Genomic DNA, 23,629 nt, shown 5'->3' on the forward strand with positions numbered 1-23,629 from the left:
GGAGCCATCTGTGTCAAGCTAATGGGGCCATCCATTTCTCTGGGGAATATGCAGTTCAAGAACTCAGCAAACCGAGAGATGATTAATTAAATCATATCTTCCCAGTAATTGTAGTGAAGGCTTCTGTTTTTTCATGATCTGTTACAAAAATTTAGAATGGACACTCCTGTTCACCTTGATGTTTTCACTCACCGTAGTTTCCCCCAATTTTCTAGAGGATTTTTTTTGTCTCCTGTCAAAACCCAACAGATTTCAAAAGTGAGTGCCTGCAGAGTGCTATTGAAAGCACTTGCAAATCCTGAATTTTTGTTATCTACCAGACACTGTTCTACATTCACACATCTTTATCATTTTTTTTCTTCCCAAGGGCAGAGATGCTTGTGGGGGAGACATAGAATTTGGGGAAGATCTATAGCGTTAATATCATTTTTCTGAACTAGGTACGAAACATGGGATAATCTACCTCATTTTGATGAGCTCGTATGAGTTGGCAGTCAGTGTTCAGACATGTCTTTCAGAACTTGGAAATGTTTACTGGGGGTGTGGGTAGGAGTGTACCTCTCTTCCAGCTTTCTGAACGGCGAAATACCTGAATAAATGAACAACTGAACTGCTCTTAGCAGCTGTGACATTAATAACTGGTGGTATTGAAAGTTTATTTATTTAACATATTAGATCAGGGTTAGGGTTAGGGTTAGCCTGGGTCCCTCCAGTTCTGTTAAATTTTAGAAATGCCTGGTTGCATCTAAAAATCGCAGACTCTGCCAGGTTGGAATGAGGGATAAGCAAACTCAGGGCCTCCAAGCGGGTTGAATTTTTATTCCATGAATTCTAATCCACATGGCCTGCAAAGGAATATTGGAGAACCCCAAAACTCTGCATGACACCAAGCTGCTAGTTCTTAAGAAGTGACATAAACATTTTCCTACTCTTCTGTGCTTTCTACATCTCAGCCATGACTTTGAAATTCCAGCTGTTCTGATGGGGTGTTCTGGAGCTTCACTGTAGTGGAGCAGTCTATCAAGACATCTCTCTCAGCCCTGTGTTCAGTGCTTTCACCAAATCTCACAGCTCCTTGGTCTGTGTATCTTTAGTACAGAACAATCTCCTTCAACTCTGATTTCTTTTTATTTTCGGTGCAATTTCATTTTTTTTTTCCTTTTGGGAAAGCTTCTCCTTTCCCAAAGAACCAAGGATGTAAATTGCCAGTTTATCCTCCTAACAGCTTTGTGAGGTAGACAACTTTGACAGGTTGACAAGATACTCTCTGGTCAGCAAGAACTCACAATAAAAGAAAGATCCAAGTGCAGATCTGATTGAGCCCAAGAGCTGAATGTGCTTCTGCTAGTGTGGTAGCAGCTCCTTGAAAATAATGCCTTATCTAAAGAGGGACGGGGCCCAACTCACAGCAGAGCATGTGCTTTTGAATGCCAAAAACTCCCAGTTCCATTCCAGATAAGGAATGCCATTGCCTGTAGCAAAATCACTATCACACCCCTACAAAACTGAATTTGACACGAATCTGTGGTCTCGCTTCTATGCCCCAAAGGACCCTTTTAATCGGGACTAGAAACATGCTTGCTTTCTGACCTAAGGATTATCGCTCAAGGGTCAGCATCCTCCGCGATTGCAGTCTCAGATTCTCTCTGCGTCTCAGGCAAGCCTTTTTCAGAAAACCAGGAGCCCATGGATGAATCGATGCAACATGCTAACCCATGGTTTATTGATTGGTTTCAGGGGATACGTGGAGTCCCCTCAGTTTGCACAACACTTGGAGGTGCCAACGGACCCATCCCGCGTGTGTTAGCCCTGGGTGTCGGCTGAACCGGCCAAAAGACTAGTGACTTTCATGATCAGCGGCTTGACTCAATATAAGGAAGCTTTCAGTGTTTCTCAACCCTGGCAGCTTTAAGATGCGTGGACTTCAACTCCCAGAATTCCCCAGCCAGCCGGCTGGGGAATTCTGGGAGTTGAAGTCCACGCATCTTAAAGCTGCCAAGGTTGAGAAACATCCTCCTAGAAGCTTGGCAGGGGAATTGCTTTCAGAATGCCATCAGATGCTTCAGGAATTCCCCCTCGCTTTTGAACCCGCCTTTCCAAACGCAAGCTTGCCAAGGATGCTAGTCCCCAAGATTTCTTCCCCCTCCCCCCCGGTGGGAGACGGGGGGAGGGCGATCAGGCAGCCTTCATGCGGGAGACGATATCGGGGCACCACTCCCACTGGATGGGACGCAGCCTGCCATCCCGGCGAAGAAGGAAGGAGACGATCAGGTCTGTATTTCGCCTCCTGCTGCTCAGCCCGGCCGCCCCTCCAGGGGTGCCGGACGGGAATGGTGGGAACTGGAGTCCTCAGCCCAGGCTGCACCCATCCGACCTGGCCTGATCTGGAAAAAGCACAGCGGGGGTGGGGGGGTTGGAAGCGGAGGATGGGAGGCCACCCGGCGATCAGCCCGCCCCGGGAAAAGGCCAAGTAGGAAAAGCCGCTCCCGTTTCACGGCCAAGACTCGGGAGGGCGCCCGCGGGCGCAGCCCGTCTCCCAGCGCGCGGCGCCGGCTCGGCCCCGCCCCTCCCGGCCCCGCCCCGGCGCCTGCGCGCGCAGCGCCCCCTGCCGCCCGCCGTCGGTAGCGGCGGCGCTGGTCCCCGTGTGACCCAGAGCCGCGCCGGCCGCCGGAGCCCCGGATGCAGGAGGCCGGGCGGATCGGGGACGTCATTGTTCCCCGACACGGGCGAAGCAGGAGGCGGAGGCGGAGCGGGCGGGCGGGCTGAGGCCGAGAGCGACCCGGCAGCGCCGAGCCAGGTAACTGAGGCGGCGGGAAGGCGGGCGGGCCGGCCGGCCGGGAGAGGAGCGGCGCGAAGGCGCGCTAGGCCGCCGCCGGCCCGCGCGGCTCGGCCCGGGCCGGGCCGGCCCGGCCCGCCCCCCTGCTGAGGCGGGAGCGCCCCCTCAGCTGGCCGCCGCCCCCTCCCGGCCAGGCCCCGCCCCTCCCTCGGCCGCCGGGCTGCCCACCCCCGCGCGGGGGCCGGGGGGCGAAGGCCGGGCCCCTCCTGGGGAGGCGGGGGCGTGCACGCGTGGGGTGGAGGGCCGCGGGGCCCCCTCCTCCTCTCCTCGGGGGCTGGGGGCGCACCGCGGGGAGGGAGGTGTGTCTGCGCGCGCGGGTGGGGGGCTCCTTCGCGCTCCGAGGCCGTTGGGGGCTCGGCGGGCGGGCGGGAGGGCGGGCGCGTGCCTCCCGCCAGGGCCCCCGCGACCCCCGCCAGGCCCCCGCGGCTCCGCGGCGCGGAGGGCTCCCTCCCCGCGCCTGCTGGCGGGCCCCTCCGGCCTGCCCCAGCCGGCCGTCCGGCGGCGCGGGTGGCCCTCCGACCCGGCGCGGCGACAGGGAAAGCGAGCCTTGCTCGCTGGGGATCATGGGCGTTGCAGTCCGGCCCCCGGGCCGGGGGAAACCGAGGGGCGGTCCCTCTCGCGGGCAGCCGAGCCCCCCGCCGGAGGGCCGCCTCTGCTCACCTGCCGCAGCGAACAATAACCACACCTGTGCGAAGACCCCCCTTGTCCGACCCGTGTCTGGAGAGCGCGAAGTGCGCGAGGCTCCGCGTGCGGCGCATCCCTTAAAGGTGCCCTCGGGCTTTGCCACGGACGCGGCGTGGGGTGTGCATCCTGGGGCGCGGATCCCTGGGGTTAAAGCGGGGGAGCGCGCACGTGCGATACAAAAGGATTTGCAGAGAGAGGGCTTGTGGGTGGCTTTGCATAGGCATCCCTGTCTCCCCCTGCCCTCCTTTGTCTGGGGACTTCTGAATTATTTCGTTTTTCACCTCTTCAGGTTTCCCGTGGGATGGCTTGGACCCTGTGGCTCCCTGTTTTTGATCCGCCTATATTTTGAGCAAATACTGCTTCCCCTTCCTCTAGTTTGCAAGCAGCCTGCATTCGCTCTCCCCTTCCAGGGCGCCCGGTCTTTATTTTGCATTACTTGCCTTCACTTTTGCCTTCTCCTTCTGTTGCCCAGTCTACATTCCTCCTTTTGCTGTTGAAGGGGGTGGATTTTAAAGTCACTTGTCATTGGTGTTTCTTCCCTGGCTTGGTTGCCATGGCCACTGCCTCTCAAATGAGTGATTCCTTTACAGTCCCGTCTTCTCTTTTCCTCCCCCTGCGTCTGGGAATCAGGCCTTGATACGGTGGGGATGGAAATTAACAGAGGCCGGTGCTGTGGATTCTCTGCGGCGTCTTGGGCCTGAGCTGGCACTCCTGTTTCTCTCTTTCCCTATTTGAGGAGAAGTGTTGCAGGAGATGTCACTGGATTTGGACAAGGGTGGTGAATCTTTCTCCTGCATGAACATTTGCTGGGTGACGTGTTGATATGAAGTTGCTCTTCCTTTAGTGCAAATGATAGAGCTCCGACACAGTAAATCCCAAGGTAGTAGAACTCAGAATAGGACTGTGAATATGGCTTTGCCTTCCCACATAGGATGCATGTCTCTCAAGGAAAATGTCTTTCAGATGCTCCTGTAATATTAATTTCCAGGGCTAAGGGAAATTGGCTTTTTATAGATTGTCTGCTTGCTTTCACTGTGGACTGATTACTGCTCTGTGCTGCTTTATAGAAATATTAGCCTCTGTTGGCATAAATGATGTCTTGTAGCTATGAAACTGTGACCGTAAATCTACCTTAAAGGTGCCCTTAAACACACAGAATACTCCTTGCAAGTTAATTGCTTATTCAGGCGGGCGAGATCAATTCCGTTAAGAGAACCAGTTAACTTAGTGGTAAAAGGCTGTTGTTAAATTGAAAGGATTCAGGCAGCAGACCAAAGCTGGAGGAGGAAAAAGAATTAGAAGCTCTTAAAAATGAATCAGTTTAGAATCAAAAGTAGAGGACAGTGCACTGTTTTACACAAAAATAGAACTGGTGGAAGTGGGAGTTTATTGCTAGAAATTCACATTCATACTCATCTAGGTCTCTAAAATAATTCTTGATTTCTAATTAGAGATCCAGTGCATTTAATCAAGGCATTTGCTTTATGGTAAGTTGTGTTCTGTTGAGTTCCAGGTACGTTTTTTTTCCAAAGGGAATGCAAATTTTAAAGTTCAAAGACAAGCGTGAACCATTTATCTTCTGCTTACACTGTGATTGTTAAAGGTATTGTTCTTTCTGAGGTTGTGTTAAAATAAATTTTAAAACTATACTGCAGTTCTGCTTCCAGTTCTCAGTAGTTGGGCTACCTTTGTGTATTTTTGATTTGTGTAATAATTATAGAAATGCCAGATTTTAACAGATGCATGCTTTAATGCAAGAAGTTAATAATATGCCAGATAGTCCTACAGTGTTGTGCCTCCCATTCCCTCCACAAAAGGCTCCTGTCTGTAACACAGTAGTTCACACATGGGCAACTTTCTTATCCAGCTTGAGCTTCCATATAGAAACAATAAATATGCATCTGTAAGGATGTAATGTTTGTGGTGTATGTGCTGAGCATCAGATGATGGAGGAATGAAGCATTACAATATTCCAAACGATAGCCATGAGATATTTAAGCATTTTTTCTTTGTAAAGTGTAGGGGCAATTGTCACATGTTAACTAGCCCAGATTAAGTCATAGAAGGGACTTGGGGAAGGGAGGGCTAACTGGAATTAAGATGGAAGTTACACAGAAGTAAAAAAGGCAGCTAAAATGCTCATGTTTCTCCTTGTTTACATTAATGATGCTCATCTAGCTACATTGCTGTCATATATTCTGAGGAATATAGGAGGGGAGAACTGCCATATACTTGATCCCATGAGCATTAGTGCATTAGCCCATATTGTCTCCTTTGCGAGTGTCTCTTCAGGGATTTCAGGAAGGTCTTTCCCTTCACCTCAGACTGGATCCTTTTCCTGGATCCCAGGGATTGGGCCTCCTACATCCAGTGCATGTGGCTTGCTTCTGAGTTCCCCATCCCAGTTTTAAAAAACTAGTTGTCTCCCCATATCCTCATAATAAAGAGTCCAGTGGATTCAAGACCGTTTGTATATTGTCCTAAACTCTAATATATTTGGTTTGATTTTGATTTAACATAGCTTATGAACCAAGCCATTGTAGTTTACAGTATAAACCATGGTTTATGGGGGCCCTTTGAAAGGCTGGTGGCTGCAGCACAGTCTCTCAACTTGCTGGAGGGGTTCAGGAGGCTGACATCACCACAAGGGGTGTGACCAAAAATGTTAAGCTTCTTTTGGGGGTGGGGGGAATTCAAGGATGCAAACAAGAATGAAAGGCTTTTGGAGGCAAACCATTACCATCCCCACCCTTAAAAACCCTCCAAACTCGTCATGGTGAGGGAGGTTTAATGGTGGTTGTGAGTCTTAGAGAAAATCCACAACCATTCCAAGCCTTAAAAAAAATTTTTTTTAAACCCCAAAACCTTAAGCACACAAAAAAAGCCAAAATCACATTGCACAAATCCAGCCATTTGGTAGAGTAATATTTGGGTGCTGGGGGTCACAGATTGCCCACAGCTTAGTTTCACTAAGTTTACAGTTTAGTAAAACTTGTGAATAGGTTAGTAGGGCTTGTTCAGGAAACCATGGTTCAAAAACCATAGTTAGGTGTGATGTTCGAAGCCTATCTTCTGTTTCGTTCTGCTCCTTCTCAGTCAGCTGACACACAGTTGTGGTATCAGGGTACAGACATGCAGGGCTGGCTTTTGGCTGAGGCTGAGCAGCCAGAAGTTAGGGAGTGCCAACGCCACCCCACTTCCAAATCATTCTAAAAATGCAAATCTTTGCAGCAGCGGGAGGCGGCACCATCAGTCAGCGTGGCCTAAGGGCGCCATATACCCTTGAGCCGGCTTGGCGTGTGTCTATTCTTCCTCCTTCCGCTTCATGCAAAATCATAGGTGAAAGGCAAGGCAAGGCCAGTTAACCCAATGGCCTTTTTAAGTCCTTTCTGACTGCTCCTGGAAAAGGGAGTGTGGCATACTTGGGCCTTCCAGTTTTCCATCAGAGAACTTATCATAAGAAAGCTAATTTCTAGTTAATGGAAGAGAGACAGCCCTGAATCCCACTGAGGGTGGTCTGACCCTAAATGAATTTGCACGGACTGGTGGGATCACATGTCATCTGTTCATTCTGAGGGACGGTGGGGTCTTTTAAGCCTGCCTTTTGGAAAAAACAGAAATTATGTAACAAAGTTAGTTTGTATGTGGCTTTTAACTCCCTCCCGGTTACTGTAGCTGATTAAGAGATATAAATATTTCCTTTTACCCGATTCATCAGTTGTTTGTTTTTGAAGGGAGGATCAAATACACTGTAGCTTCATTTTCAGCCCTTCATATTTTACCCTTTTCCTTTTGTCATATTATGCACCCTTCTTTCCTACAGGAAAATCCCACTCCCCCACAGAATGTATCCTTTGGATTTGCATCTCCAGGCAAATAATCTGAGTGGTTGATAATTCTGAGTTCTCTCTTATTGCTAGCTTTGCTCCAGGCACCCCTGGAATACTGTGCCTGTAGTTTATTGTCATCCAAATGAATTTTGGCTTCTTGTCTTCTTTCCTGCTGGTTTTTCCCCCCCTGTAAACAAATCTCCTAGATGACTTGCAAGTGAACTCAACCAGCAATCCTGTAATAGGGTTCTTTGTAAAACAAGGGACTTCTTACCTCCAATCTGCCTCTTTCCCTTCTCTTTGTACATTGTACCTTTCCTAGTTAATGGGAAAAGGAGAATTCTGCTTAAGATGTGCTTTCATTGCTATTCAAATTAAGGACAATCAGCCACATGCAGGAAATGAGTAAATACTTGAGCATGTTGGTGCAGAGGCTCCTTTCTCAGTGTGATTTTTATTCTACGATTGTGCAATTTTAGTAATTTGAGCCTTACAATTCCGTGAAGGAAATGTGATTTAATAGGGACTTCTGAGAATGTGTGGTTTTCTAGAGCAAGGAAAGCTGTTAAATGTTACTTTATTTAATCTGGTGCATGTAAAAACACTTCCAGTATTTGTCCATTCTCAGTCAAACCACAGGCTTTATCAGTTGAGCATCAGGAGGTTGTTGGGACTTAAAAGTTTTGCAGATTTCACAGTAAGAATGTCAGATGCTGCCTTTCAGTGGACGGATCACTCCTTCTAGCCCATGTTTTGAAGGGTGTCTTTCCAAGATTTCTGGAGTTTTCCAGGTCAACCTGGAGATGCGAGAACTTGGAATGGATCTTTCTACATTGAAAGGAGGTATTCTGCTAGTAACCAGGATCCCTTTTCCTTGTAACTGCAAAGAGATTAATTTCAGGAAATTGTCATTCATATTGAAATGAGAAAGCACTTCATCTTGCAATGGCTTAAAAGTTGGGCTTTTAAAAAACAAATCCTTACTCCCCCATGAAGTTTACTGGTAATCTGGGAGCCAATGTTTCTCAACCTCAGCAGCTTTAAGATATGTGGACTTCAACTCCCAGGATTCCCCAGTTGAAGTCCACATATCTTAAAGTCGCCAAGGTTGAGAAACACTGCTGGGAGCAGTCATCCCTCAATGGGTTTATAGGTTTATTTATTTATGTATAGTACTTCATGGAACTGAAGTACTATAAAGAGTAATTCCATTTCAGCCTTCCCTTTTTCAGCCCCAGGGCCTGCTCCAGCAGCTTAAATAATAACAAAATAGGCTTAAAACAACCAGTAACCCTTAACTACCTCCCCACCCCAATCAGGAAAAAATGGGAAATCGTTCGTTACACACGCAAGCTTCTACAAGTTGTTTCTGCTGTTAGTTCTTTGGCTTTGAAAAATGCAGCACCATGATGGTAGCTTATTTTACACAGTATATTTTAGCTTTAGTGGGCCAGTGTCCCTGTGAGTAACAACCAGAGTGCCTTCTCTAGGCAGCAGCATGATGGCAGCTTTGTGTGTTTCTTCATCCCTGTATGTATGTATGTATGTATGTATGTATTTATTTATTTATTTATTTAATCCATTTATATGGCCACCCAATTTCTGCATGGGCTGTCCTTGAAGCTCTTCTGAAGGCTACAGCTGGTCCAAAATCCAGTGAAACAGGCAGTAATTATCAGTCCTCATTATACCGATGTGTCACTGCTGCTTTGCGTGCTGCGTTGGCTACCAGTTGGCTTCCGAGTGCAATCCATGGTGCTAGCTGTCACCTATAAAGCCTTCCTGACATCATTCATTCATTATGTGCCCTCAAGTCATTTTCAACTCCCAGCGACCACATAGATAGATTTTTCTCCATGACGATCTATCCCTAACCTGGTCTTTCAGGTCTCCCAGAAATGCCCCCATTGGCACTGTAACTGAGCCCATCCACCCACTGCTGGTCATCCTTTTCTTCTCTTTCCTTCCACCTTTCCCAACATTAGAACCTTTTCCAGAGAGCTGGGTCTTCGCATAAGGTGTCCAAAGTGTAATAATTTGAGCTTGGTTATTTGTGCTTCAGGTGAGAACTCTGGGTTGATTTATTTGTTGATCCGTTTGTTTGTTTTCTTGGCTGTCTGTGGTATTCTCAGAGTCTTCTCCAACACCAGAGTTCAAAAGCATCAAAACTCTTTCTATCCTGGTTCTTTGAAGTCCAACTTTTGGTTTCACAGGGAGTATCATTGCTTGTGCTGTTCTGAACTCTGTAGGTAAAAAGACATCACAGCATTTCAGTATCTTTTCCGAGGCCTTCGTGGCTGCTCTACCAAGTGCTAGTCTGTGACCTGTTTCTTCTCTGCTTGTTGCTTAACTCTTGATGGTTGATCCTAAAAGTCAGAAGCTATCTTCTGAAGATATCGTTCTTCACTATCAATTGGTTGTTGTACCTGTTGGCATGAGTTTGGTCTTCTTTATATTTAATGTTAGTCCCATTTTTTCACTGTGCTCCTTGACTTTTATTTGAGTGACCACCTGTCTCCTATTGTTTCTGCCCATCCGGTATGATCGGGCAGAGCGGGTGCGTTCTTGGTGCCTTCAGTTAAATGTTGTTATCTTGCAAGACTGAGGAAGAATGTCTTCTCTGTTGCAGCATCTGCCCTCTGGACAGCTCCCACCCATCAAACGTTCTGGAAGTCTCTGTTCCTAGGCCTGCGGTTAGGGTTTTTGTGGGGTCCCTGGCCCCCACAATTTTTTTTCCTGGATGTTATTTATGTGGCTTTTGTCCAGACAGTCATATTCCTTTTTTTTTTTTAATTACATATTCTTTTTAGGAATTGTAAACTGCTCACAGAATCTTTTTAGAATAGGCAGCCTCAAAATCCAATCAATCAATCAATCAACCCACAAATTCTGGGTGGCTAAAATAGGGGTAAAACATATTTTTTTAAAAGCCAAGAAAGATAAAAAGAACACAAACTATAGTTACAACCAACTACAGTCATATTCCCGACCTCTACAAAATGGGCTCATCCCAACAGTTTATATGACCCAAAGGCAGTTGTGCATCAATTTCCTGTTTTGGTTTTAGCATCAGAGGGAAATGTGACCTCGGCTACACTAGTGTTCCAAATGGGAAAATTGGCAGAATGTTAGGTTGGCCAGTGAAACTTGGGGGCTCATGTTATTGTAGATGCTGAATTGATTTAATTTTCTTTAGCGGCCAGTAAACCTAGGTATGTCACTTTCTGTTTCACAGATATTGCCATCACTTCTTTGGGTGGAATTAAATATACTGGGTAAAAGGGTGGGGATGTAACTGTGCATTTTATATTATTTTATTGATTTTACTAAGTTACAAGTAATAGAAATATCCACAGCTATGTTTGTATTGTCCAGTTGCAATTCGTTTTTGTTTTTTGGTTATGAAGCAGGTGTGTGTGTGTTTTTAAAAATGAATGCTATTTTGAAATTAACAACACCATGAGTTGCTGGAGGAGCTAATGCTACTACGTAGCCATGAGATATAGTTTTCATAAGCTTTAGCTGTTGTTTTTTTTTTAATGCCTGCTGCTCCTTCAAAACTATTAGAGAGCTCTCAGTAGCCAGAGTACTAGAAAACAAAATGATAATGCATTTCTTCCATATGAAAGATTCACTTCTCTTTGGCAGACTTTCCTTCATGGAGGAAAAGAGACCGTGTGTTCTCTCTCTCTTTTAAATGAACTGAATTCTTTATTCTCCCCTTGCTGGCTGAGTCCAGGTAGTCCCCAGTTGAAGACTGAGTGCCGTTCCCAAGGTCTGTCCCTAAGTCAAACTTGTCTGTAAGCCGGAACAGTATTATTGTATAATACTGTATAAGTAGTATTGCGTATTTAACTCAAATCATTGCGTGCTGTAGTTCTCTGAAGTCTAGAACAACTGGAAAGTTGCAAGTTGAATAAGGACTGCTCTGCTTCTCCTGCTATATGCTAAAGATTTTTTTCCCCCTCTTTTCTTTTCCAGAGATGAACCATGACCATAGTTGACAAGACGTCTGAGTCCTCAAAGCCCTCGGCTTCTGAGAAGCAGCCTTTCAGCTCCGTGGCGCCAGCTTCCGGTGATATGGACTCAGGCTCTGCAGGATGGGGTGCTGTGTCTTCTTCGTTAGAAGTGCCAAAACACAAGATCTCCTTGGGACCAGTGCCAGGAGCTGCAGTTTATTCCAGTGCATCAGGACCAGATAAATGCAAGCCTTCCGCCAAAGAGCTGTGTGAGTTACCAGTGCTGTTTAAAAGCACGGACAAACCCTTTTTAATGATTATCGCTACACTGCAGTTGGGAAGAGCTGTTCTTGGTGATTCTCGGTTATTCTTTCATACAAAAATAAAACAAGGTGCTTATGATAACACTATCCAAGAGTGTTTATGGAGGCAAACAACATTAAGAAAAGTTACAGTACACCTGTTTCTCAAGAGCATTTTTAGCTTTTTATCAACTTACTGTGGCACATGTTCTGCTTTCTATAGTGCCAGGTTGCCAGAAAAATGATAAAAAAGGGAATTAATAAGCTGTAAAAGCAACCCTCCCAACCACCCACAGAGGTGTGGGTTCCAGGACAGGCTGCCTTCCAGTCTAAAAAGCAGCCTGGAGGTTTTGGTTGCAATGATTTAATTCCACAGTTTCCATTTTCATCTGCATACATCTTGGGGCTTTGGAATAAGTTGCACCAACATCCATTTGGAAACTGGAGGGTAAATTTGGCCATGAAACCTCTTTGAATTGGAAGTTACTTTTGCGTATAATAGCATGCTCTTGGCTAGCTGTCCATATAAAACAACCCATTAATATACAGCCTGTAACTCCTTGGTAAATGAAGCTTTAAGCGTCTGCTCTGGGGGCTGATTCGTACGCTGTGCATCACCTCAAGCTCTTTTTTATATTGGATGACCTCTTGGTAGCCAAGGAGAAAACGTCCTGTAAGCCAGCGCCATTTCCTGACTCACTGGCAAAGTTCATTGTGCCACTTCCTGAGGGTGATGTGTGCAGGAGGGGGGATGGGGAGGGGGAACATATTCCCATGCTCGTGTGAGTTGCACAGGGAAGCGATGCACTTAAATTACTTGTTTTGCCTGGCTGCATCTCAGGAGGTGAGAGCTCCTCTCACATTCCTCCTACAAAGACCAAACTCCACCACCAGCTCATTCAGATTTATAAGGTAAGCCAAACCCTGCAGATGTCCGTCACTTGCATAACCTTCCTTCTGAAAAAGAATTGTAATTGTCACAGCAGATAGTGTGCAAATGTGTATTTCTCTCTCACACACACACACAATCCCAAAGACGTTTCCCCTGAATGGGAGAGCAGATTTTTATATTTTATCATTGCAAAATGGGCAGCAAGCCAGCACCATCAAGTATTCCTTCCTGTATGTTTGAGAAGAGAAATGCTTTCTTTCTGAAAATGTCCACTTAGTGCAGGCGTGCCTCCTTTAAAATTAAAGAACACATTTCTTTTCCTTCAAATTTCTGTTTCCTTAACCTTCATCTTTATGCTGTCTAACATATTGATAAAAGAAGCCACACCTTTCACTGTAATACCAAAAAAAAAGGTCAGCTAAGTATCTCTCATGAATTGTAAAAGGGGGAAATAGAAAAAAAAGTGACAAATTAGATTCTGCCTCAATAAATTTGCTGGCTTTAAGAGCTGAACATGACACTTTGAATTGTTTTTACTTTAGGGGTTAATCCAGCTATCCTTATGAACCCTTTGTTAATTAATGTCAGTGTTTTTCAGCCCTTCTTTCAACTGGAGCTCCCGAGGCTCCTACTTTATCCAAGAAATGGGAAGAGTTTATTCCTTTGCCTAATTTTTTTTTTATAACCATAATTATTTCCTGATCTCTAATTTCCGACAGCTATTGGTGATGGGATTGCGGCGCCCCAGAAGGTCCTCTTTCCGGCAGAGAAGATCTGCTTAAAATGGCAAAAGATGCATCGAGTTGGAGCTGGTCTCCAAAATCTTGGCAACACTTGTTTTCTGAACTCAGCTCTGCAGTGTCTGACGTACACCCCTCCCCTTGCCAATTACATGCTTTCCTATGAACACTCCAAAACCTGTGAGTATGTTTTATAACGTTTTCTCCTATACATTGAAAAAGAAAGTCTCAGCTGAAAAGCATATTCTTCAGAGGGTGGTTCAGTCTGAGTTTGGTTCTGTTTTTTCCCCCAAATATGCAGGAACAGCAAGGCAAATATTTCTATACAGAGGAGCCACTCCAAGCCTATGTTTGGCTAGATATTTTCCCAGATGTTTATGTCACGTATAGAAATTGCCTTGCTTGCTCAATATGTTGAATATTTTATGTACTCTTTATTTATTCAATCAGTGATCATTCATATCGTAATGGTATATGGGAAAGATGTTGGGAGACGGGGAAAAGAGATGCTGCCTAGGGAATAGTCAGATAAGAGGGAGCATAGCCCACAGCTGGATAGTGGACAGGGCAAGAGGCTCAGAAGGGACCCTCCCTAACTTCTCAGGTTGTAAAGGAGGCAGGGGCGGGGGGAGGATTGCACTTTCAGACTTGCAAGATTCTGTTAATGTAGCTTTACAATAAGGCAGAATTAGCTCATCTGGTCATGTTTCCTGTCTGGTCTACCTAGTAAGGCTGACAAATATTTGTTGGCTCTTATATGACCCCAGTCTCCTCTTCCTCCTCCCCCTTAGTTTCTTGTGGGGATTTAGGCTGCCAGAGGTATTGTTCTATTTATCAAGTATGCACATTTTCATAATGGGATATATCGTTTTTTTTTTTCTTCTTTGCATGCAGGTCACGAACAAGGATTTTGCATGATGTGCACCATGCAAGGTCACATCAACCAGGCTTTTTCCAATTCTGGCAATGTCATCAAGCCGATGTCTGTCATAAATGACCTTAGACGTAAGCCTCTATCAGTGCTGGCGTATGTGTATGCAAAGGGTTGTGACATCCAGTTGGCCCCCTTGGCCACTAAGCTGAACCCAGGGGTTGAGTGGTGTGTTTTGACCCCTCTGTCATACTGAGAATTTCTGTTCCTTTGGATTCCCCCCCAAAAAGAGAGCTATATGCTGTCTCTAATAGGTTATTTTGTACCTGGAAGGGGGTTGGTTCAGCTTAATAGGCCTGGTCTGCACTTTGATTTTTATTTTCTTACAAAAGCTTTCATAAAATATGTAATGTGATCTTCTCCTTTGCTTATTAGGAATAGCAAAACATTTCCGTTTTGGTAATCAAGAAGATGCGCATGAGTTCCTAAGGTACACTGTTGACGCTATGCAGAAAGCATGTCTGAATGGTAGCAACAAGTAAGCGGCAATCCATATTTCTTTTCTTGATTATTTTCATTCCTAGATAGATAGGTGGGTTTTTAATTCTTATGTTTGATCTACCTCTGTAACTTATTTTTAGATTGGACAGGCATACCCAGGCGACCACCTTCATTCACCAGATATTTGGAGGATATCTCAGATCTAGAGGTACACCCCTAACTAGCTCCCCTTTTTGAATATTTTTTAAAGTTCATTGAGAATATCGAATATTCTGATTTTTACTTTCATAAATCTCCTTTTTTTTTAATTTCAGTAAAATGTATGAATTGCAAAGGTGTTTCAGATACATTTGATCCATATCTGGATATTACATTGGAAATAAAGGTACGTTTTCATTTCTCTTTGTGGTGCTTTGTTTCATGTTTTGCAAATTCTTAATTAAACTTAGTGCAATACATCCCTGTGAATGACTATTTTTTTCACAGTAGCTAGCAAGAACAAACGTAGACATTTTCCCCATGCTTGTAAGCACCAGTGATATGCTGTTGGACCAGATCAATACAGCCATCTGATCTAACCCCTGACATCTTAGGGCAGTGTTTCTCAACCTTGGCAACTTTAAGCTATATGGACTTCAATTCCCAGAATTCTGGGAATTGAAGTCCATATAGCTTAGAGTTGCCAAGGTTGAGAAACACTGTCCTACAGTGATGCTTCCTATTTTAGAAGCACAACAGGCATGTGATCTAAAATAATGGGGTTTTTGGAGTCCTTGGGGTTCCCCGAGCTTGGTTCTTTTCTTGCAAATGTTTCATACAAACGTTTGCAGGAAAAGAACCAAGCTCAGAGAACCCCAAGGACTCCACAGTTCAACCCTGAATGTTTTTTCTGTTGTTGCTGCCCTCCTCCCCACTACAGTAGCTATAGCTAGCTATTCAGTGGTATTTATGCCTCAGATCCTGAGGAATTCCACTTCATTGTCACGATCAGTAGTTAACAGTTGAATATTCCATAATTTTTCCCTTCTCAACTCATGACTCTTGCCCCTTCTCCTAACAGTGGATTTTGTTTCTTTAGTAAGGCTTTGCATGAAGAATGTGTTGTTCTTTTTATGCCCCTATTTAAAACCTTGGAAATTACATTATTGTTTTGCTGAGCAGAGGGGATAAGAAAGGATACAGAGAATTGATCATTCTGCAGAATTAATGGTGACGAAGCATTAGATAGCCGGAAAGGGTTCTGTCCATTTAGAACAAGGCTGCGCCCCATTTTTAGGCCAAGAGCTGCATTTATTCTTGGGGTAATCTGGCCAAGGGTGCTCTGGAAAAAGTAGCTGGAGGGTTTCTCTGGGTCACAGCAAGACTTTTGAGGTTGTCCGGTTGTGCACTGCTGCTACAAAGATTCCAGCAAGACCTAGAGCTATCGTGAGTATTTGTACTGAATTATTTGCTTGTGAGTGCTCCTAACAGTTTTTTCCCCCCGTTTTCTTTCAGTCAGCTCAAAGTGTCAACAAAGCTCTGGAGCAGTTTGTCAAGCCCGAACAGCTGGATGGTGAAAATGCATATAAATGTAGCAAGTAAGAGGGAGAATTAATATGTTCTATAATTAATAGACTGATTGATCTCGGGTGTCTTGCATGGTTACAAAACCTGAGATTTAATGCCAAACAGGTTTTGCTGTGTTATAATTTATTTAGCCAGTCATGGTATGTATGTCTATCTTTTTTGCTCTGTGTTTGCTTCCTAAATGCACATGACATACTTTGAGGAAAATGAAAAGGCCACCTCCTCTTACATACCTCGGGCAAACTCTACGGCAGTGTTTTTCAAATTTGGCAACTTTAAGATGTGTGGACTTCAATTCCCAGGGTTGAAGCTGGGGAACTCTGGGAGTTGAAGTCCACACATCTTAAAGTTGCCAAGTTTGAAAAACACTGCCCTAGGGGAATATCAAAGGAGGTGAATCTAAGGGTGGAAGGAAGAGAAGAATGCATTGGCTGCTCTTTCATGTCTTTAAGCAAATCTAAATCTGTTTCAAACACCAATTCCCAAATAGAAAGTAGTTGCGTGAACTTCAGGAAATGGTCAATGTGAGGGGGAAAAAAAGTCTTCAATCTCTCTTATGTTTTAGGTGTAAAAAAATGGTTCCTGCATCCAAGCGGTTTACGATACATCGGGCTTCAAATGTCCTCACCTTGTCCCTCAAACGGTTTGCAAATTTCAGTGGCGGCAAAATCACAAAGGTAAATTCCATGATTCATGGTCATGGCGTAGCCCTATAGCAACATGAATGTTAAAGACTTGAATGTACACTACTCAGCATAGAATTAAGCCAGATGAAGGTCTGTATAAATGAACAGTGCTTAGGAGGGGGTGGTGTTAGATGCTCAGGGTAACCAATTTGCGGCATTTCCACAAACATAATTGTGTGAACTGATGTTCTCTGTAGAGACAAGTATAAAAGCTTTAATTTTTATGAGGTGGTTTCTCTGTGTGTGTGTGTTTTTTAAACTAGATTCTGTATGCAAACTCAGAAGTACCTCTCTGTCTGTTTGGTTTAGGAGGTGAAATACCCAGAGTATTTAGATGTCCGACCGTATATGTCCCAACCAAATGGAGAACCAATAATTTATGCACTTTATGCAGTGCTAGTCCATACGGGCTTCAGCTGTCATGCTGGACATTACTACTGCTACATAAAGGTAAATGTGTTCTTGTGTTTCCCGTCTCACTGTTCTCAAACATGAAAGAAGTTGTGTCTGTTTTATAATAACTGGTTACAGTTTGAAATGGGTGAGTAGTACAGACAGAAAGCAGTACAGATTGTTATCACAGCGAAGTACGAATAATTGATTCCACTAACCCATAACTCTGAATACGCTGTTATGTGAAATACTAAACGTAAACCAGCATAAAATGTAAAGGCCTAACTCCCAAATCATATAGGGGTGATCCTTGTGCCCTGGAATACTTAGACGTCCAATATCTGCTGTATGTCATTTCAGGTTTGTTCGGTCTCATTTATTATTTTATCTTTTCTTTCCATCAAGGTGTTCAAAGCAGCATTTGTCCTTTTTTAATTACTATAATAGTTCTGTGGGTAGGCCAGGCAGAGAGTGTAGATAGCAGCATAATAAGCCACCCTGGGTTTTGCTAGGTGGTAGCTTTTCCAGATGTGCGATCTTATTATGATTTATAAATTAAGATTTATCGCGTAGAGTGTGAGCCAAGCCATGATTTAGTGCAGTGTATGAATACATTCAGTGATGGCCCAATGTGAGTTTGGCAAAGGGATTGAGATTTGAACCCAGGCATTTAATTCTTTAAGGCAGCGTTTCTCAGCCTTGGCCATTTTAAGATGTGTGGACTTGAACTCCCAGAATTCCCCAGTCAGGGAATTCTGGGAGTTGAAGTCCACACATTTTAAAGTGGCCAAGGTTGAGAAACGCTGCTTTAAGGTATTGCATGCTCTCAAGAAATTTGTGCTTGCTTTTAGATTCTAGTAAATGCTTATTCTAAAACTTAAAAGACTATCTTAGTCTCTTTTTCCTTCTGCAATCCTTTCCCTTCTCGTTCTGCTAAACAAAATATCTGATTGTTTAGTAACAAGAATGGCTCTGTGTATTTCATTTAGTCCCAGTAGAGGGCATAGTTTCTCCTCCCACCAGCTTTAAGGAAGGCCTTTTATTTTCCAATTAAAACTGAGCCATGCTCTTTCTGAAGAGCATACCGCAGCTGCTTTTTCCTAACTTTCTGTCGCTGTTTTCTGGAGCGTACACCGAAGTGTCTGCAATGGTAATGCATCTTTAAGGATGTATTGCTGTAGTTTCCTGCAGAAATGGTGGAGGGGTTGAAAACAGTGAAGCCAAAAACGCTGAAAAGCAACAGATACAAAGGTCAGTTCTGCAGGCTGGGCCTCCTTCCAGACCCAGCATTGACACCGGACAGCCCCGTCACATCTGTGGCCCAGAAAAGCTTTTATCCATTTTGGCTGATCACCAGTTGCATCCCTTTCTAGAAGAGGAACATCTGGTGGGATCCAATTCCAGTCAAAGCAGGGGCTCGGTCTCCCATCCACCAGTTTCGTTTTTTTAAAAAACACCTCTGATGTCTTGGTGGGAGCCAAAGGTATTCTTCAAAATAAAGGTGACGCAAGAGGTTGGGGTTTGGCTTTGCCTCACCTTGGAGAATTGATTTACTGAGAGCAATAATTTTTTGTTGTTCTTCTTTTTAGGCCAGTAACGGGCAGTGGTACCAGATGAATGACTCCACTGTTTCCAACAGTGACATCAGAACTGTATTAAATCAACAAGCCTATGTGCTTTTTTACATCAGGTAGTGTCAAGCGCTCAAAATTCGATTTTCTACCCTTGGCACAATGATCTGTCTTGCATTTTTGCCCCACTTCTGGTCTACTAACCATATTTGCGGATTTGGATCAGACAGCAAGTCCATCAGGACCAGCTGCTAGATCTGTGGGGGAACTGCAGTATTTCAGCAAGGGATTTTAATTACAACAAGCTCTTTTAAAAAAAAGTCAATATTAAAAAAAAAATCATGTCTCTCAAAACGGCCCACAGGCTGTGCCATCCAACTAAAAATCCAGGACGTGCACTAGGCAGCAGGAAGAGAAAAAGCAGAGGGAAGGAATACGTTCGCTAAGGCTAGAACCAAGCAGGGAGATAAAGCAGGCTTTTTTTGTCCATTTGGGCCAGGCCAGAAACTTGTCTGCAGGGGAGAAGACACGTGCAGCATCATCCCAGTGATCCCTATAGCCTGGCCGAAGGATGGGACCCCAGATTGATACTTTTCAGCCCTCCACCCTAGGGCAGCTTATCCCCAGGATTCTTTCTAGCAGAGTGTAATGGTCTGTGAGAATGTCCTGGAGAGATAGGAGGAGGGGGAGCAGCAGTCTAGGCAACACTCAGATAAGCGGCAGCTGAGCCCTCAGAAGGAATGGGGGTGTGGCAAGCGCCTCAGTAGGGACCCTCCCTAGTTTCTTGGCTGTAAATGCGGGGGGGTGGGTGGAGATGTACTTTCAGACTTGCAAGATTCTGTTACTGTAACCTTACAATAAAGGTAGTGTTAGGACTCACGGTTGGTACTTCTTGTCTGGACTACCTCTAAGGGCTGACACAGAGAGAGGAAGGAAACTCTCAGCAGCTGCTCTTTCTCTAGCCGATATAAGCGGCCATGACCTCTTCTTTCTGGAGCCAAGAATCCAGCTGCCAGCCTTTCTTGGTCCCCCGATCTGTGAATGGGGTCAGAAGGATGACATGGGAATCCAACTGTTGTTTCTCAGACTCAAGTTTATAGTGACACTAAACCACCACTTAGGGGTTTTTTTGTGGGGGGGAGGAAATATGGTAGGGTATAACTGTGATAAATAAGGATGCCAGCCTAAGAAAAGAATACCAGGTTGTTGGTGAAAGGAGAAGTGAACATGGATTAATGTGACTTTTTATTTATTAGGTCCCATGACATGAAAAATGGTGGCGAACACATTCATTCGGTTCATGCGCCAGGGCAGTCTTCTCCCCGACCTGTTATCAATCAACGGGTGGTCAGTAATAAACAAACTACTCCGGGGTTTATTGGACCTCAGCTCCCTCCACACATGGTTAAGGTAAGTTAAGGGGAATCAAAGAAGCTGTTTAGAGAGCCAGGATTTAATTTCTGAAATAAAGTTCTTATCACACCTCCTTTTATAATACATTGATAAGATAAGGGAAATAAATGTTGCGGCACTTTCAGAAGTTTGGTTCAGGAAGAAACCTGTCCATCAGGTGAAAATGTTCAATGTAGCATTAATATTTTCATATTTAATGGAGCAACTCAAGCTTTCTCCCAACTTTCTTTATGCTGCTTTGATTCTGAATTGGCTTGCACGTGTATGTCCTCAGTCTTCCTTCTGAATGTTAAAGGAAGATTGTACTTGTGGAACAAGAGCAGAGAGGAATGATTGAGGCTTCTTCAAATGTAGCTGAGCTATGAGAGTTCCATTGACCATCCTGGAGCAACTGTTTCCCTCTGTAAGAGCCACATACTTCCAATCGGATTCTCCTAGGATGCTCTACCATAAGTAAAGCTGTAACTACAGCAACTGCAACTGTACTATAAGTAAAGTTCTGTGATTGTTGTGTTAGAAAGACAGATCCTCTAAGGCAAATATAATTACAGATATCTAATAGGCTGAAATAAAGCTCTAGTGTTTGTCTGCTTCTAGAGGAAGATTTGTGGTTTCTTTTCCTGAAATCCTCAAATTGCAGCAGCTCAGTTCAAACTTTGTGGCAAGCCATGAAGTTTGGACTCAGTGTCACCACAGTAGAACCCAAATGATGATTTGAACATCTAGGTGCACTCACTGTTTGTATTGCTGGCGTTTCCATTCTCTTAGCCTCAGATTCTTGACCCGCCACAGGACAGGGCCTGTGTACTGGGCCTTGTACAGCTGTAGCTTCATCGACAGTTGGCCAATTCAGTCATTGTGCTGAATGGCGTGACAGTTCAGACACCACATCAAACCATGGTTGAGGAAATGCAACTTTGGCTCTATTTCTGACATGAGGAAATACTAATATGGGAGGAAGGGTTGAGGAACTGACGTCTGGGATCTCTTATTTTCTGTTTGTTTGTTTTTCCCCTTTTGTATAATTACAGAATTCAAATCATTTGAATGGAACTGGATCCTTGAAGGAAACTCCCAGCAGTACTGTGGCAATTGCTAGCAATGCTTCCCTAGTCAAATCTCCTTCCGCACCTCCTGCCATGTCCATCTCAAATTGGACCATGAACAGGTCAACTGCTGCTGCCACCCCAGATCCTTCCAAGAAGCCAAAACTCACCCTCAGTATTCACAATAACAAGCTGCCTGCTCGCCAAAGCGTGTCTCATGCCAGCTGTACCTTGGACAACCTCAACAAGCCTGCCCCATCCTCCACCATTTCTAACCCTTCTGCAGTGCAATCTACCTCAAGCACGTCCACCGTATCGGCTGCTAACCAAGTCTCCAAACCAACCACCCCTAGCGAACCTTGTTCCAAGCTGATAATGAACGGCAAGTCCAAACGCAGTCCTAGTACATTGGTCCCTTATGGAGCAGAATCTTCTGAAGACTCTGATGAGGAATCCAAAGGCCTGCTGAAGGAGAATGGCCACGCCAAAGTGTTCAACGGCATTTTATTAGAAAACGCAGCTGGTGGGCTGGAGAACTCTTGCTTGTCCTGTCACAACCCTGAAAAGGAGGGGCCCCAGCACGAGTTGCCCCAAAACATTACCGTGGTGGTCTCAATTAGCCTCAACGATGCCCCTAAGCAGAATGGACAGTTATGCAATGATTCCACCTGCCAGGTGAAGCCAGTGAAATTGGCAGACAACCCGTTTTCCAAAACCAATGGATTGCCTGGAAAAGTGAGTGTATTTCTGTGGTTTGGAATAGTTATGATTCTGGTTCTCAGCAAGCCTTAAGTTGCAAATCTGTGATCCCAGAAGATTGTCTCGGAGCCTCATGAGGCAACCATCTTGCTGGGATTAATGAGGTCTGAGACTGAATGAGCAGTGGGCTGAAGTCCCTATGCCTTCAGTTACTGTGAAGCTAGAAATGACCCAGAGCCATCTTCAGGAAGACAGGTGTTTCTTCCTCAAGTCTCTAGTCCAGTGTTTCTCAACCTTGGGAACTTTAAGATGTGTGGACTTCAACTCCCAGAATTCCCCATGCTGACTGGGAGTTGAAGTCCTGGGAGTTGAAGTCCACACGTCTTAAAGTTCCCAAGGTTGAGAAACACTGCTCTAGTCAGTTGTTCCCTCCCCTTTCCTTTTGTTAGTTACCCATAGTTTAGTATTTCCTATGCAGTCTTGGAATATTAATACTGGTCAGGTCCCCTCTTAACCAGGATTGGAGACCTTTTTTAGATTCAAGCTGAGATAGGGCCACAGATGAATACTAATGCTGAGTAGGAAAAGACAGGTGCTTAATGCAACAATTCTGGGAGCTGTTCGTGTTGGAAAGCGAGTGAGCGTTCTTGAGGCTGCTCTGTAGCTGGCAATCTCTGCACTAACAGCCCACCTTCTTTGGGGCCACACGTGTCACAACTGTCACCGCCAAATGAAATTGAATGTGCTGGATTCACGCGTCCTGCAAAGCTGTGATGTGGTTTGTTTTGGTTTGGGCAGAATGTGTTGTGCACACTCAGCCACAGTTAACCATAGTTAAACCAGGGCTAAGCGCAGAAGTTGACAAACTGTGGCCCTCCAGCATGGCCAACGGTGAGGGATGCTGGAACCTGCAGTTCATCATCTGGTGCGCCACAGATTGCCCCCCCCCCCCGGCTTGGCTTGTGGCGTGAACCGTGCCACGGCCTGGCACAGAACAGGACAGCCTATGAATTGCAGGTTCTCAGACGAATATCTGGGCCTGGAAAATGCTCCAGTTGCGTGATGGAGATGGGGGGTCGGAATAGATACTCCCTTTTGAGCTCCTCCTATGATGTATCGACCCACCCCTCCTGATGGGGGAGCAGGCGTAGTTAATGAAATAAGCCACTGTAGGCAGAGTTGCTTGATTTGCATAATTTATTCATGTCACAGAATCCGGCTCTTCTGGGCGCAGAACTTGACTTCTTTTGCATGACGTATGCCCAGCCATGCTCTGCCCTTATTCAGGGAGCATTCAGACAGCTCGGGTGAAGTTTGGAGGCAACACGCTAGCAGCCCTAGCATGCTTTGCAAGTTCAGAAAGGACCTGCGGGGCCTGTGACCTAAGGTTGCAGAATATTCTCACTCCCTTCCAGGTACGCTCCTGTTAGTCAGCTCTGCCCACCTCAGGGGCTTTTGCCAACCTGGCCTGCTGCCTGGGATGGTGGGAACTCCAGCCCAGGGATCTGGAGGGCACCAGATTGGGCAGGCTGGTATGCACAAGCTGATTCGTTGCTGGCCCATCCCCTGCAATGCGCCTTTCCCCTAGTCCCCGACATGCTGTGGCTGCCTGCTCAATTTTTGTTGGACTGTTTGGGGTG

The 23,629-nt window shown here is 45.2% G+C and overlaps 1 protein-coding gene across 3 annotated transcripts in view; it reads left to right on the plus strand.

Annotated features, from left to right (window-relative positions):
• The first annotated feature begins 2,725 nt into the window (after positions 1-2,725).
• Positions 2,726-23,629, plus strand: part of USP42 (ubiquitin specific peptidase 42) — a 29,441-nt gene continuing 8,537 nt past the window's right edge. For 2 of the 3 annotated variants that reach the window (XM_088148069.1, XM_088148070.1), the window contains exons 1-13: positions 2,726-2,797; positions 11,332-11,578; positions 13,223-13,423; positions 14,138-14,248; positions 14,550-14,652; positions 14,756-14,823; positions 14,930-15,000; positions 16,110-16,192; positions 16,747-16,858; positions 17,177-17,317; positions 18,850-18,950; positions 20,088-20,241; positions 21,276-22,025. In XM_088148069.1, the coding sequence (XP_088004195.1) occupies positions 11,341-11,578; positions 13,223-13,423; positions 14,138-14,248; positions 14,550-14,652; positions 14,756-14,823; positions 14,930-15,000; positions 16,110-16,192; positions 16,747-16,858; positions 17,177-17,317; positions 18,850-18,950; positions 20,088-20,241; positions 21,276-22,025 (2,133 nt within the window). In that variant the 5' untranslated portion in view covers positions 2,726-2,797; positions 11,332-11,340. Of the gene's footprint in view, positions 2,798-3,129; positions 3,604-11,331; positions 11,579-13,222; positions 13,424-14,137; positions 14,249-14,549; positions 14,653-14,755; positions 14,824-14,929; positions 15,001-16,109; positions 16,193-16,746; positions 16,859-17,176; positions 17,318-18,849; positions 18,951-20,087; positions 20,242-21,275; positions 22,026-23,629 lie in introns of those variants that run through there. The other variant, XM_025164729.2, reaches the window with a different exon arrangement.

Source organism: Python bivittatus, unplaced genomic scaffold (genome assembly GCF_059951505.1).
Source record: "Python bivittatus isolate LINGU-HERP-01145 unplaced genomic scaffold, Pbiv_v1 ctg000560_np1212, whole genome shotgun sequence".
In the NCBI taxonomy this organism is placed as follows: domain Eukaryota; kingdom Metazoa; phylum Chordata; class Lepidosauria; order Squamata; family Pythonidae; genus Python; species Python bivittatus.